Below are 15859 nucleotides of genomic sequence, written 5' to 3' on the forward strand. Positions count from 1 at the left end.
TTAAAGATATTACATACGAAGGAGAAGAGCTCAACTATCAAGAAATTGCACTTTAGGCCAGTTTCATAATCCTTACTTTATAGGGTTGTATGTGAATTCCTTTGTGCTTTTTGAAATGTTTTTGCTATCATTTTTATAATAATATGCGTTTTGTATTAATAGATAAAGGCCTGTCTTTAAGTCCTGAGATTAATGAAGATGAATCCAGTAAGGAACAAGAGCTTCCCTGTGTACAGGACACAGATGACCTTGTGGATTTATCCTCTAGTGAAGACGCTGAGCAAAGAACTGACCCTGTTCTTTCACCAAGGTATTTTTTGTATGGTTACTCACTTTGTCTACATCTTCTCAGAGATGCTGAAGGAGTGTGAAATCTCCACCTGTAATTGTGAATTTGCCTATTTCTCTTTCCAGTTCTGGTTGTTTTTTCATGTCTTTTGAAGCTCCTTTGTTAGGTGTGTACATTTCTAGGATTGTTGGATCTCCTTGGTGAAATCACCCTTCATCACTTGTGTGATATCATTCTGGTCCTGCTCTTTGTTCTGATGCTTGCTATGCCGCTACAGCCTTCGTGTGGTTAATGTTTGCATAGACTTATCATTTTCTATAAATATTTTCTCTTAACTTTGGTTTTCAGCTGTTTGAATGTGATATATCCTGCTGAGAGTTTTTTGTTTGTTTTTACTCCCAGTAAAAAACACATAAGATGAGATCTACTCTTCTAAATGAGTTTTTAAAATGTGCAATGTTGTTAACTATGCACACGACTGAAACTATCTATTGAGCAGTAACTCTGTTTCCTCCCCATCTCTGGCCCCTGGTAACCACTCTACTTGCTGTTTCTGTGAGTTACTTTAGATACTTCAAATACGTGGAATCATATAATATTTGTCCTTTTATGAGTGGCTTATTTCACCTAGCATAATATTTTCAGGGTTCATCCATATTAAAGCATATGACAAGATTTCTGTTTTTATGGTCAAATAATATTCCTTTGTAGGTATATATCACATTTTCTTTATTTGTTGGTCTGTCCGTGAATATTTACAGTGTTTCCATCTTTTGGTTGTAATGAATAATGCTGCAATAAACATGAAATTGAAGAAAATTCTAAGAGCTCTGTTTTCAGTTCTTCTGGATAAATACTCGGAGAATTGCTGGATCATATGAAAATTCTTCTGCTTTAAATTTTTTGAGGCGCCTTCATACTGTTTTTATTGTGGCTGCATTTTACATTCCCACCCACAATTCATAAGTATTCCAGTTTTTCCACATTCTTACCTGCATTATTTCATTTTTAAAAAACTAATATATATTTAATTAATATATTTTAATTACATTTAAAAAATTAATACAATAGCTCCTAATAGGTGTGAGATGATAACTTATGGATTTGATTTGTATTTCCCTGATTATTGTGATGTTGAGCTCTTTAAATGCTTAAATACTTGTTGGCCATTTGTATATCTTCTGTGGAGAAATGTGTATTCAATTCCTTTTCCAGTTTAAAAAAAAAATGTTTTATTTTCTTTCTTTCTTTTTTGGTTGTACCTTGCAGCCTCCTGTGGGGCCTTAGGTCCCTGGCATTGAACCCCTGCCCCTGCAGTGGAAGGGCGGAGCCTTAACTTCTGCCAGGGAAGCACGCTTTTCCAGTTTTTTAATGGAGCTATTTGTTTTTCGGTTACTAAGTTGTAGAAGTTTCTTATCTATTTTGAGTATTAAGCCCTTGTCTGATACATAGTTTACATATCTTTTCTCCCATTCAACAGTTTGCCTTTGACTTTTGATTGTTTCCTTTGCTCTACAGCAGGTGTTTAGTTTGACATAGTCCCACTTGTCTATTTTTGCTTTTTTCACCTGTGCCTTTTGTGTCATGTCCAAGAAATCATTGCCAGTACCAATCTTATGAAGCTTTCCCCCTGTTTTCCTTTAGCTTTATCCTTTAAGGTGTTTTATCCGGGTTCTTTACGGTTTAAGCACCTTAAAGCACCTTAAAAGGTGTTTTACGGTTTCAGTTGTATCCTTTAAAGCAGTGGGCCTGGGTTCAGTCCCCAGTGCAGGGACTAAAATCCCACAAGTTGTGTAGCGCAGCTGAGAAAGGGGAAGAAAAAATGTTACCTTTAAATCTTTAATACATTCTGAGTTAATTTTTGTGTGTAAGATAAAGGTCCAGTTTCGTGTGTGTGTGTGTGTGTGTGTGTTTCTAGCTTTCCCAACATAATTTGTTGAAGAGATTATCCTTTTCCTATTGTGTAGTTTTGGCACCCTGTCAAAGATCATTTAATCATATATGCATGGGTATATTTCTGGGCTGTTTTTTCTGATCCATTGGTCTCTGTATACCCTTTCTGAAAAATCTGATGAAAACCACTTACTGTCATGTAAAATACATGTATGCACATGTGCCAATTTACTCACACAGTTCAGAAGATTAATGGTTTCTTTGAAGACAAGCCATAGACCTCAGGTCTTTAACTTGCTGGGTGACAAATATCTAAATTTTCACCTCAGACACGCAACTAACTTCATAGACTATGCACAAAACAATACTAATGACTTTTTTTAAGGGGGGAAAACAACCCTGTTATGACTGTTTAAATCCCATTGGTTTTGCAAAACAGTGAGCTGATTCCATAATTTTTATGTCCCTAAGAGTGAAGGGTCATGAATGGTAAAGACAATTTTGGAAAACAACTCTGGAGATGAAATGTATTGGGTTATTCTAAAGCTAGAGTAATCAAAAGTGTGGTTGGTACTGGAAAAGGACAAGTTGACTGAGAGGAACTGGATGTAGAATCTAGGAAGAGAAATTTAGGAATCTGATGGATGTCAGAGGTAGCATTAGCAGTTATCTCCCATATACTATGATAAACCATATGGAAAAGAATATTAAAAAAAGAATGTGTGTGTGTGTGTGTAACCAGATCACTTTGCTGAGTAACAGGAATTAACAATAAGTCAGCTATATACTTCAATAAAAATAGATAAGAAAAAACAATGTACGGTAAAAAAGAGATTAGCAGGTAAAGATTGAATTAATCATTCATTAAATGGTGTTTAGATATGAAAAAAAATGATAGTAGATCCCTATTTTACCTATTTACCCTATGCAGTAACTTTCATAGATTAAAGATGACATATATAAAGCAAATCTTTAAAACTTTTAAGAGAAACTGTATAAAAATATTTTTGTGATGGCAAGGATTTCTTAAGACATAAAAAGCACAAAGTTTAAAGGATAAAACTGATAAATTCAACTGCAGTAACGTTAAATACTTTTATTGACAAAAGCCTCCACGAAGTAAAACTCAAGTTGCTGATTATGAGGTTTTACATGTAACATCTAACCTGAAAAAGAATATACAAGGAGCACTGGGAAAAGAAACACCCAGTAGGAAAAAAAGCAGCAAAAATAAAGCATGGCTAAATGTGAATTTGTGTTGAAATTGAATGCTGGCCACTAGCTAGTCATTGTCTATATTATCCTTAGTTGAAATGTTTCATGATGCAGCAGTCCTCTCCTTCCGTGGTGCTCCGTGAACTGCAGCTTGGTATTGGAACTGCGTCCTTGATCTCCATGACTCTTGGGTAATGCGGTAGTACTGTGTGAAGGACTGCCGATAATAAATTTTAATGAGATAATTCCCAAACTTTACACATACGTTTGGTTTGTGAACCCCGTGTAGTTAAGAGTTGTTCATTTTGTAACTTGTTGAGCACTTACCCTGTTCATTGTGGCTGCTAATTGTCTCCTAAGGTACAGTAAGGAAGGACGGTGCAAGGAAGGATCTCAGAGAAACCAAAATACCCGTTTTGTTTATTCCATGATATGAAGGATCACCTTCCAGAATTTTGACCTTGTATATTTTTAAAAATCTTTTAAATGTTTAGTAGAAGATGTAAATTACTAAAAGGTTCTTTTCCCAATATATTTTCATTTCCTTCATAGTCAACAAGATGTTGTATCAGTAGCAGCTGAGACTGCAGGATCAAACACTTCAGACTTGCTTTCATCAGAAGGTGGAGCTGGAGCATTGTGTGAGGTGAACAGTGCTGAGAGTAGTCGTACAGAAGAAAGAGATGTTGACCTAAAAGATAAATCACTGTAAGTATTTTACATGGTAGGATTTTAAAATTTGTCATTAAGAAATGATGATAATGTTGTATTCTTAAGGGATTAGGAGGGTACTATAGACCATTTAGTATGTAATTGTACTGTGGCCTGAGAGACATCAAAGGTTTTTACTTTTATATTTTATTACTGAAAGATTATCTTTTATATCTGATATATAGTAGTGATAGGAGTTATAGCAAAGTGGTAACTTACAATGAAATTCTAAAATAATTTGGAAACCTAAATATTTGCTATGAGATTTAACTTTTACTTGGTCTGAGTTATTTTTCATACCTATTGTCAAAGTAGTAGATTTTGATATTGATACTTTAAAGAGATTATGTGTTATGCTTGCTAGTGTGAAAATAGTGGTTAAATTAATACCTTCAGTAAAAACAATAAAAGCACCACAAGACTCTTCCTTTGAAAAGATATCTCAGAAATTCAGATTTCCTTTTTGTCTCCTTTATAACTCCTCTGATGAGTTTAAAACCTGTTTAGTTTATGAATTTTTATTTTCAGTAAAGCATGGTCACATTGAGAATCAAATTTATTTATTTTTTAAAATTGGTTTTGGCTGAGTGGCTTGTGGGATCTAAGTTCCCCGGCCAGGGATCAAACCTGTGCCCTCCACAGTGAAAGTGCAAAGTCCTAACTACTGGACTGCAGGTAATTCCCAAGACTTATTTTTTTCCAATAAAAATAGAAACTAGTCTTTGGAATAGGTAATATATTCTTGGGGTTCAAACATTCAAAAATACAAGAAGTTACACAGTGAAGTCTCTCTTCTACCATGGCCCCATTTACCCTAACAAGTAAACAAACAGTATTACTTATTTCTGACATTCTTTCAGAGATTAAAAAATTAAAACACAACCCCCCCCCAAAAAAAAACCAAAAAACTGACATTAAAGCCAATACAAATAGACAAAGTACATAATTTTTTTTTTTACTCTTTTCAAAAACTTAGTGGTAGCATAGTATACTTGCTGTTTTGCAAGTTTTTGTCCTATATCCTCATATCTTTACGTAAAGGCCTTCTCTATTCTTTTTATAGTTGCATACTGTTCTGTTGTATGGATGAATTACAGTTTATATTATCCGTGCCCTGCTGATGACTCTATGTTGTTTTTACAGGCAGTGCTTAGAAACTTAGGCCTCTGCCCTTTCACCTTTGTGCAGTGTATTTGTAGGTTAAGTTTCAAACATGAAATTGCTAGCCCAAAGGATGTATTTGTATGTGAGTGTGTGTACATTTGTGATTTTAATAGATACTTCCAAAATGCTCTTCCTAGGAGTTACTCTAGTTTATATTTCCACTAACAACATAAGAAATGTCTCCCTTACCAACAGTGTTACAAACTTGGACTTTTGCCAGCCTTGCTAGATAGTAAAAGAAAATAGTGTCTCAGTATGATATATCTCTCCTCCTCCTTTTTGACCAGGCGTATATAATTCTATTATTTTTTTCCCCTTCAGTTGCTTATTTAAAAATTTTCTGTACCTAACGAAAAGTCAAACGAATGGAATAATGAACATTTGTATATGATTCCCCTTAGAGTCTCTGATTCTTAATATCTTTTCACATTTGTCCTTACTTGCTCTACTTTTAATTGGTATTCAATACGTTTCTCATTGGGAGTGAAATTGAGCATCTCTTCACATTGCAAACCTATCTTTATTTTTATTTTTTTTTTTTTCTGAGTTCATACCCTTTGTCCAGTTTTCTGATGAGTTATTATTGGTGTATTTTGTAGGAGGTATTTACATTTTAGAGAGGTTAGTCTTTTACTTTTATTTTTTTTTTTTTAGGTTAGTTTTTTAATAAGAGTTGTAAAACATGCCTTGGTTTGTAGTTTGTCTTACAACATATCTTTTGGCCATGTAAAAGCTTTTTATTTTTATATTGTCAGATTTCTCTCTCCTTCTTTTCTTTTTTTTTCCTTTTATGGCTCCTGATTTTTTAATCAAGTTTTAGAAAGGCTTATCCTATTTCAAATTTATAAAATAATTGATTCATGTTTTCTCTGTGGTTTCACTTAAATCTTTGATTCATTTGGAATATATTGCAAGTACAATGCAAGGGATGAAACTTATTTTATTTTATTCCCAGTATTACTAGTTTTCCCGTCACCATTTAATTGAATATTTATTAAAAAGATATATTACTTCTGTGTTCATTTCATTCTATTTTGAATTGCTAACTTTATTGTATACTAAAATCATATGTATTTTCAAGTTATCTCAGTTTTTTTTTGTTTCAGTTATCTGTTATTCATGTATTAGTACCACAGTATTTTAATTATCGATGCTGAGTATTGTAAATATCTGATAAAACAAATTAATAATCATTCATTGCTCTTCTTGTTCAGTTTTCTTTGCTACTTTTATTGTAAGTAAGCTTAAAAGAGTTCTTTTCTAGCTCTAAATGAATTTTTAAAGAATTTTCCAGAATTTCTTTTGAATATGTCTGCATGTTGGTAAAATTTGAAGGATGTTAATTTTCTAGGGAAACTGATCAAACAGAAACTGTTAAACCAATGACAAGAGGACGACTCCAGAGACCTAAACCCAATTTATCAAGGGCAGTTGGGAAGAAATCAGTTCTTTCACGAGGCAAAACAGATGCAGAGAACAAGAGTTTGCATAAAGAAACTCCTATTGAAAAGGTATGGAGTAAGAGGCATAATGGAAATTAAAATTATAAAACTTTTTTCCTAAGTAGTTGGGAATAAAAATGTTTAACTTGTAATTGTAAAGTAAATGATAAAAAGCCAAGATATAAGAAATTCACACATTAATAAATTGTCTTACTGCTACTGCTGCTAAGTCGCTTCAGTTGTATCCAACTCTGTGCGACCCCATAGACGGCAGCCCACCAGGCTCCCCTGTCCCTGGGATTCTCCAGGCAAGAATACTGGAGTGGGTTGCCATTTCCTTCTCCAATGTATGAAAGTGAAAGTGAAGTCGTGCCCGACTCTCAGCAACCCCATGGACTGTAGCCCACCAGGCTCCTCCATCCATGGGATTTTCTATTTTCTTTAGAATATCTGATATATTTTGAACATCCTTAGTCGTGATAAAGCTATCTTCTGTTTACTTATATAAGATTTTATTAAAAGTATTTTTTAAACCAGCTATAGTGAAATTATACCCACAACTCTCTTTTCTAAACACAGATCTATTCCTTTGTCTTTCCTTTATAGATTTTCTCTTTTTATGAAAATAAACATTTCTGTATTTTTTAGTTATTACATATATTACATTTAAAACTTTTTTCTCTGAAACTATTAATTTATACTCTCTTGGGGGTTAGTTGATCTTTTTAATAGCTGCTTCAGATGAACATTATTATTACTTTACCTGCCATTTCTCTGATGTTTAGGTTGTTTCCATTTTTTTTTTTTAACTCTATTAAGTAAAAGCAGTTTTGTAAATAGCAAAGAATACATTTCTAGAGGTGGTAGGGATTACTGGGCCATAGTATTTAAAATGTATTTTTGGCTCTTGTTATGTATTATCAAACTGACAGTCAAAAAAAAAAAGAATCTTAGGAACTCGCTGGCAGTCCAGTGGTTAGAACTCAGTGCTTTCACTGCCTGGCTCTGGATTCAATCCCAGGTCAGGGGATTAAGAACCCACAAGCCATGCAGCACCCCCCCCCCAGCCCCCCAAAAAATCTATTTAAATTTCTGTAAGCATTATGAATGTTTGCTTCATTATATCTTTGCCAGTATTATATTATTAAAAATGTTTTATTTTTGCTAAAATAATTCTTTGAATTTTAGTCTGCTTTTTTCCTCTTACGTGAAATCTTTCCATACTTTTTGTAATGTAGTTATTATATTCTCGAAGATATTTTTAAATTCTAGAAAATTGGGAAAATACAGACTTATGTAAAAATTAAAATAGAAATTAATTGTTTAATCCACATGCAACCAACTGTTTTAGGATATATACTTCCAACTTTTTTTTTTTACAAAGTTGAGTAGTATTGTTAATTCAGTTTTGTATACTTTGGTATTTTAACGTTTCATAAATTTTTTTTCACATCATTAAATGTCTTTTGAAAACATGATTTTTAGTGACTTCATAATTTCATAATATTCTATCAGTGAGTGTAACTAAATTTATTTAACCGTTTATTCATTGTTGGATATTTGTCAGTTTATAGTATTTGCTGTTTTGCATAGTGTTTCAGTGACCATCCTTGTACTTAAGTCTTTGTCTAAATATTTTCTTAGAGTAGCATCTAAGAAATGATATTACTGGGTCAAAGAATATGAACATTATTAAAGCTCTTGATAGATATTGGTAAGGATATATCAATTTGTGCTTCTATTAGTAATGTATGAGATTATATGTTTAAAATGTTCTCATCCGTGTTTATGATTTTAACAACTCTCTTCTAATAATTAGGTAAGTACAAAAAAGATAAATTTTATTATTTCCACTTATTTATTTATTATAAAGTTTTTATGTTAAGTAGATTAAATGTAAAAACTTAAATTTGTAGAATCCCATGGAAAAGGATTGTATTTCTGGAATGGAGAATACAGAGAAAGGGAACCCAGAACCTGAGACTGTATCTAAGTAAGTATTTAGGAACTAGAATAAAAATAGTAACTCTTAGGAATGATTGTAATGGATTGTTTTCTACTTGCTAATGTCTGAATTTTATTTTCAGCTAGTGTAATTAAGTCCATTTTTAATTATATGGATTGTTGAAACATTTAATAATGTTATTTATGCTTGGTATTACAAGCATAATAAATACACTTAAATAAATTACGGTGTGGGTCCACTAGTTAACCAAATTTTGTTAGATACATTAATGGTTAAGATGTTTGATGATGGGTAATTTTATTTATAGCAAGGGGTTTCAAAAGGGCATATTTAGGGGAATTCCCTGGTAGTCCATGGTTCAGGCTCTGTGCTTCCCCTGCAGGTCACACATTCAGTCCCTGGTTGGGGATCTGAGATCCTACATGGCTGCTCGGTGTGACCAAAAAGAAAAAAACAACAGAATATTTAACACGGAGTGAGAATTATAATAGGTCTTGGTCCAATATAAACCTGAACCAGTGGATTCAGGACTGTATATTTATGCCATAATCTGTGTCTAGTGCCCTGAAGATGTATGTTACACAGTGCTATCCTGAGTGGGTAATAATATTCCATATTTGTCGGGTATAGATTTTTTCCAATTTTGTGGTGAAAATTTGATTTAAAAATTTTTTTTATAGTCATGCTTCTAGGACTGTGTCTGTTCTAGAGAGTTAAGGTATTAAGAGGTATGTGTATCTTTGCAGGTGTTCTTGACACTTGTGACTTATTTTGTATTTCCAAATGGTTTAAAATAAGTCTCTCTGTGATATATGAGTAATTATGTGACTTCAGAATAACCACTGATTTTATTCCTTTGTAATTACTCTAGTTTGAGTGAAAAAACTTGTGTGCAGGAAGATGATCAACCAAAGGCTTTCAGACCTGCACGACTAATGCGGGGCTTACTACAAAGGCCAAAACCAAATGTAGGTAAAGCTGCTGAAAGAAAAGAAACTGTTACATCACAGGAAAAACCTGGTGCCAGTATAGAAAAGAATGAAAACGAATCCTGTATCAACAGAGATGTAAGTATTCTGATGCCCTCCAGTGTTTTGTTAAACAAAACATAAGCCTCCTTTCATCTCCCGTTTTAAAACATCAATATTATACAATTATCTACACTGTTCTTTAAATTTAATGCCTGTATGTCATAGCCAGAAGCTTTGCTAATTGTGAAGTCACTTAGCTCTCAGCTCTGTGGATTTTAAGCATTTATATAATGAATCATCTGCTTTTACCTTATGCATGTTTGGACTTGCCTTCTTCCCCCATCACTCAGCAGGTATGATTACACTTCCCTTTTGAAGGGAATTACAGGATTATACTTCTCTTTCAAAAATATAGGTAGGTGTCTGAATTTTAACACTGATTTAAACAAATAGAATGTTAAAAGCTCCCTACTATAATATTCCTTCAACAAACATTATAAACTTTAGATATTTACATAATAACTGGTCTTTGTGATAAGAGTAAAAATTGGTATGGTTTGAAATTGGAATTTCTTTTGTAGTAATTCCCAAGGTCTATAATGTGATTTTAATAATCCAAAAGATTTAGAAAGACAGAACCCAAGGAATAATTTTAACAGATTACTTGCTTTCTGACTGGGAAGGAAAGAATAAGGGCTTTGAGATGAGATAAAAGGTGTGGCTTATGAAATTTTCTATATCTTAAGAAAAAACATTAAAAAGTGCCTCTTAGGAAATTCCCTGGTGATCCAGTGGTTAGGATTCTGTGCTTCTGCTGCTGGGGGCCTGGGTAAGATCTACTAGCTGTACAGCCCAGCCCAAAAAGAAAAGTGCCCCTTGAATATCATTTTACAGTTTTGAAATGTTTACCATTTTCCTTGTACTCAAATTGTACATAATGAGTGAAATCTTTTATAAATGGGTGTTTCATTCTAAGACCTAAAACTTTTTAAAAAATGTGTTTGTTTTATTAAGACTCCTGAACAGCTAGAAGATCAGTCATGTGAAAATTTTGAGTGTGAAGACATTGCATCACAATCTGAAAAAAAAGACAATTCCTTTCAAAATGTGCAGTCAGATGACCCCAAGGCTGTTAATGAATGTCTGAGGTAAGCATCATCTTATTGATGGTATAATATTTTAATTATATGTAAAGTTTTAGAAATCATCAAACATTTTTTAAAAACAATAGCAAATCAGATTGATTTGTTATCTGTTTATCAAGTTACATAGTTATTTGCAAACATACATTCACCTTTCAAGGCAGTTTATCTCACTGCCTTCATGTTGATTTCTCACTTATTGGTATTTTGATGAATTTTACCCATCACAAATTAGACCTTGAGTTATTAATAACATGCATAGTTACTAATATCACTTGACAAGCATATTAAATTATATGTCTATATCCAAATGTGAAAATCCTACTTACTTTAGTATTTGTTTCTTTAGGCTTAGATTGATCACACATATGTAGATCGTATATAATACTTATATATATAAATTGATACCTTTTTACAGCCAGAGTTCTCTGTATTTGTTATTTCCCCTTTGGAGGATACCAAACTAGATCGACAGAGCTATTAGTTAGCTTTAACATTTTTTTTCCTTTTGGGAATATTCAGTGCACAAAAGTAGTGAGAACAGAATAACAGATTCCTGTGTACCTACTATCGAGTTTCAGCAGTTATTCATATTTTACCAATCTTTGCATTCACAGTCTGGCCTATTGTATACTTTAAAGCTATATGAACCCATTTAAATACTACCTAACCTATGAGTCGGAGAAGGCAATGGCACCCCACTCCAGTACTCTTGCCTGGAAAATCCCATGGATGGAGGAGCCAGGTGGGCTGCAGTCCATGGGATCGATAAGAGTCAGACATGGCTGAGCGACTTCACTTTCACTTTCACTTTCATGCATTGGAGAAGGAAATGGCAAGTGTTCTTGCCTGGAGAATCCCAGGGACGGGGCAGCCTGGTGGGCTGCTGTCTATGGGGTCACACAGAGTCAGACACGACCTGAAGCGACTTAGCAGTAGCAGCAGTAGCAATAACCTATCAGTGAAAACTAAGTTTCCTGAACTACTCAAAAGGTCTCTGTTAGAAGACAAAAAAATTCCTTTATTCCTCTCTTCTTTCTCTCTTCCTTTGCTTCTTAACTTCCCTCTCTGTATCCTCTCCCTATGCCCCCAACCTATTTCTCTGCTTTGCCGTAGAAATCCCGCGTAGAACCTTATACATACAACTGCATTGCTGCTGCTGTTTAGTTGCTAAGTTGTGCCTGACTCTGCTACTCCATGGACTGTAGCCCACCAGGCTTCTCTGTCCATGTGATTTCCCAGGCAAAAATACTGGAGTGGGTTGCCATTTTCTTCTCCGGGGATCTTCCTCACCCAGGAATTGAATCTGCGTCTCCTGCACTGGCAGGCGGATTCTTTACCACTGAGCCACCTGGGAAGGCTGTACAATTGCATTATTACATAGCTCTGATACAAATATGAATTACAGCCTGACACTGTTGAAAAAAATCTAGGGACTGAAAAAAAGAGGAATATCCCTACAGGCAAATGCCCCAGGAAAGGGCAAAAATGTAGGTGAAGTGGAGACAGATTTGAAACTGGAAGAGAGATTTCCCCAAGGGAGAAGATACTGGAGTTTATTGATGCCACTGAGGAAGTAGATTTAGAAGAGACTGAAAGAAGAGAAATACCTACACCAGAAAAGGCCTAGGAGATCAAAATATTAACCAGTCACTCGGTGGTTTTTCATTCAGTTGTATATTTTTATTGGCTTTACCACCAGTATGATGATAAAGTGCACAGCAGTGTGCTGCTGCTTTTTTGGAAAATAAGGTACTTGGAGTAGATAGTGATAGCATTCAGCAGACTGCACGATGTTGTTTATTTTCTCTTTTGTTTCATTCCCAGTTTATATTATGAAATCACAAGCTTTTAGAGAAATGACTGTATAGGAAATCTCAAATTGAATTGTTTTTAAAAAGTGAGGAGGGGTATACTTAGTTTTTAGTCATAAGACTGTATCTTATTCAAATTATACCTCCATCCAACTATTTGAGATCTTGGTTAATTCTGGCCATATAAATGAGTTCTTTAACTCTTATCCAGGCATGTGTCTGGATAAAGGGTAGTAAGGGTGAAAAGGTAGAAATAGCAGATACAAATTGATTTAACTCCAAGTTGAGAATGGAAGAGTCTTTCTCAGTAGGTATTTGCCAACACTGATGTGGATGACAATTAGCGAGAGACTATTCAGGCCCAATTTGCTATTATTCTAATTGACCTAGGGCTGCTGTGGTGACTCAGACAGTAAAGAATCCACCTGCGAAGCCCCTGGGTTCAATCCCTCGGTCAGAAAGATCCCCTGGAGAAGGGAATGGCTGCCCACTCCAGTCTTCTTGTCTGGAGAATTCCATGGACAGAGGAGTCTGGCGGGCTGTAGTCCATGGGGTTGCAAAGAGTTGTACACGACTGAGTGACTAACACACTTTCACTCATTGACCTTATTGATAGATTTAATTATTTTTAAAATTTACTGTAATTTCCAAGGATGGAGTTTTTTTTCTCTCCTTTAATTTTTAAATTTGGCCCAAAGAGTCCTGGTGCTCCATTAATTTTTTTTGTTAATTTGAGAGTTCCTGATTTTTCAGTAGTTATTTCTTAACAATCACATCTTCAATTGACAGGTTTAAAATTTGATTGTGTGTGTGTTTTCTTTCTTTTTTTTTTTAGTATTCAGGAGGATAATAGAGCAAATAAAGATGTTCGAATTCCAAAGACTCGATTTCAGAAACCAAAGCCAAATATAGGAAGGAGAACTGGAAGAAGAGGAATTTCCTCAAAGGAAGAGGTACCAAAGGAGGTAATTGCCTCTGAGGCGATGACAGCAGCTTTGAGAGAAACTGCAACACTGGAAACCTCACTAAGGGAGAAGGAACCTGTGGAGACTAATACTACTGAGGAAATGGAGTCAGATTTAAGAGAAATTGGAAGAAAAGACATCTCTTCCAGGGATATAATGCCAGAAACGAGTGATGTCACTGTGGAAATGGAGACTGATTTGAAAGAAACTGAAGAAAATGACATCTCTCCCAGGGAAAAAATGCCAGAAATAAGTGATGTCACTGTGGAAATGAAGACTGATTTGAAAGAAACTGAAAAAAATGACATCTCTCCCATGGAGAAGATACCAGAAATGATTGATGTCATTGCAGAAATGGAAACAGATTTGAAAGAAACTGGAAAAAACGACATCTGTCTCAGGGAGAAAATGCCAGAAATGAGTGATGTAACTGCAGAAATGGAGACAGATTTGAAAGAAACTGAAAAAAATGACATCTCTCCCAGGGAGAAAGTGCCAGAAATGAGTGATATCATTGCAGAAATGGAGACAGATTTGAAAGAAACCGGGAAAAATGACATCTCTCCCAGGGAGAAAATGCCAGAAACGAGTGATGTCATTGCAGAAATGGAGACAGATTTGAAAGAAACCAGAAAAAATGACATCTCTCCCAGGGAGAAAATGCCAGAAACAAGTGATGTCATTGCAGAAAGGGAGACAGATTTGAAAGAAGCCAGAAAAAATTATATCTCTCCCAGGGAGACAGTACCAGACATGATTAATGTCACTGCAGAAATGGGCACAGATTTGAAAGAAACCGGGAAAAATGACATTTCTCCCAGGGAGAAAATACCAGAAAAGATTGATGTCTCTGTGGAAATACAGACAGATTCGAAAGAAACTGGAAAAAATGACATTTCTCCCAGGGAGAAAATGCCAGAAATGAGTGATGTCACTGAGGAAATGTGGACAGATATGAAAGAAACAGAAAAAAATGACATCTCTTCCAGTGAGAAAATACCAGAAATGATTGATGTCACTGCGGAAATGGAGACAGACTTGAAGGAAACTGGAAAAAATGACAACTCTCCAAGGGAGAAAATACCAGAAACAAATGTTGTCAGTGTGGAAATGGAGACAGATTTGAAAGAAAATGGAAAAAATGACATCTCTCCCAGGGAGAAGATGCTAGAAATGAGTGATGTCACTGCAGAAATGGAGACAGATTTGAAAGAAACTGGAAAAAATGACATCTCTCCCAGGGAGAAAATACCAGAAATGATTGATGTTGCTGCAGAAATGGAGACAGATTTGAAAGAAACTGGAAAAGATGACATCTCTCCCATGGAGAAAATGCCAGAAACGAATGTTGTCACTGCAGAAATGGAGGCAGATTTGAAAGAAACTGGAAAAAATGACATCTCTCCCAGGGAGAAAATGCCAGAAATGAGTGATGTCACTGCAGAAATGGAGACAGATTTGAAAGAAACCAGAAGAGAGATTTTCCCAAGGGAGGAGATAACAGTGGTGACTGATGCCACTGAGGAAAGAAAGACAGATTTGGAAGAAACTGAAAGAAGAGAAATGTCCCTACAGGAAAATGCCCCAGAGGAAGTTGATACTATCGGGGAAGTAGAAACAGATTTGAAAAAAACTGAAAGAGAAATTTCCCCAAATGAGGAGATAACAGAGATGCCTGATGCTGCTGAGGAAGTAGAGACAGATCTAGAAGAAACTGATAGAGAAATATCTACACAAGAAAATGCCTCAGAGGTCAAAACTGTAGGTGACGAAATGGAGATAGATTTGAAAGAAATTGGAATAGAAACTTCCCCAAGGGAAAAGGTATTAGTGGGGATCAGTGCCACAGGGGAAAGAGAGACTGATTTGGAAGAAACTGGGCAGAGAGACATTTTCCTGATGCGGAAAGCATCAGCAAAGGTGGCTGCCGTTGAGGAAATAGAGGCAGATTTGAAAGACACTGGAAAAGAAATTTCCTTGACGAAAAGCAGATCAGAAGAGATTGAGAAAAGCATGGCAGATTTGGAAAACATAGAAGAAATAGACATTTCTCTAAGGGAAAAAGATCCAGAGGACACTGGGACCTCAAGTCAAGCTGAGGCAGATCCTTTGCAGACCAGTAGTGATGACTCCAGCACTGTGTCTTCACTGACTAATAGAGTATGTATTTTTCTGTCCTTTAAAAATATCTATGAATAGTTTTTTTTGGAGAAAAGTTATCAAAGTAATTCCAGGATTATTGGCCTTAAGTCCAATAACATAAAATCACTAAAATTTTTTAATTGTG

At 35.0% G+C, this 15859-nt stretch overlaps 1 protein-coding gene across 4 annotated transcripts in view; it reads left to right on the forward strand.

The window, feature by feature from the left end:
- The window catches only part of BDP1 (BDP1 general transcription factor IIIB subunit), an 85239-nt gene that overhangs the window by 22187 nt on the left and 47193 nt on the right, over window positions 1-15859 (forward strand). For all 4 annotated transcript variants that reach the window (XR_015148957.1, XM_086362103.1, XM_086362104.1 and 1 more), the window contains exons 11-17: window positions 163-310; window positions 3950-4105; window positions 6624-6783; window positions 8631-8707; window positions 9552-9747; window positions 10666-10799; window positions 13443-15732. Coding sequence is in view for 3 of the 4 variants with exons in the window: in XM_086362103.1 (XP_086218229.1) it covers window positions 163-310; window positions 3950-4105; window positions 6624-6783; window positions 8631-8707; window positions 9552-9747; window positions 10666-10799; window positions 13443-15732 (3161 nt within the window). In the remaining variant the exon portion in view is untranslated. The remainder of the gene's footprint in view (window positions 1-162; window positions 311-3949; window positions 4106-6623; window positions 6784-8630; window positions 8708-9551; window positions 9748-10665; window positions 10800-13442; window positions 15733-15859) is intronic.

This window comes from Bos grunniens, chromosome 20, assembly GCF_055505025.1.
Source record: "Bos grunniens cultivar Pamir isolate PY7600 chromosome 20, Bosgru_T2T1.0, whole genome shotgun sequence".
Classification (NCBI taxonomy): Eukaryota; Metazoa; Chordata; class Mammalia; order Artiodactyla; family Bovidae; genus Bos; species Bos grunniens.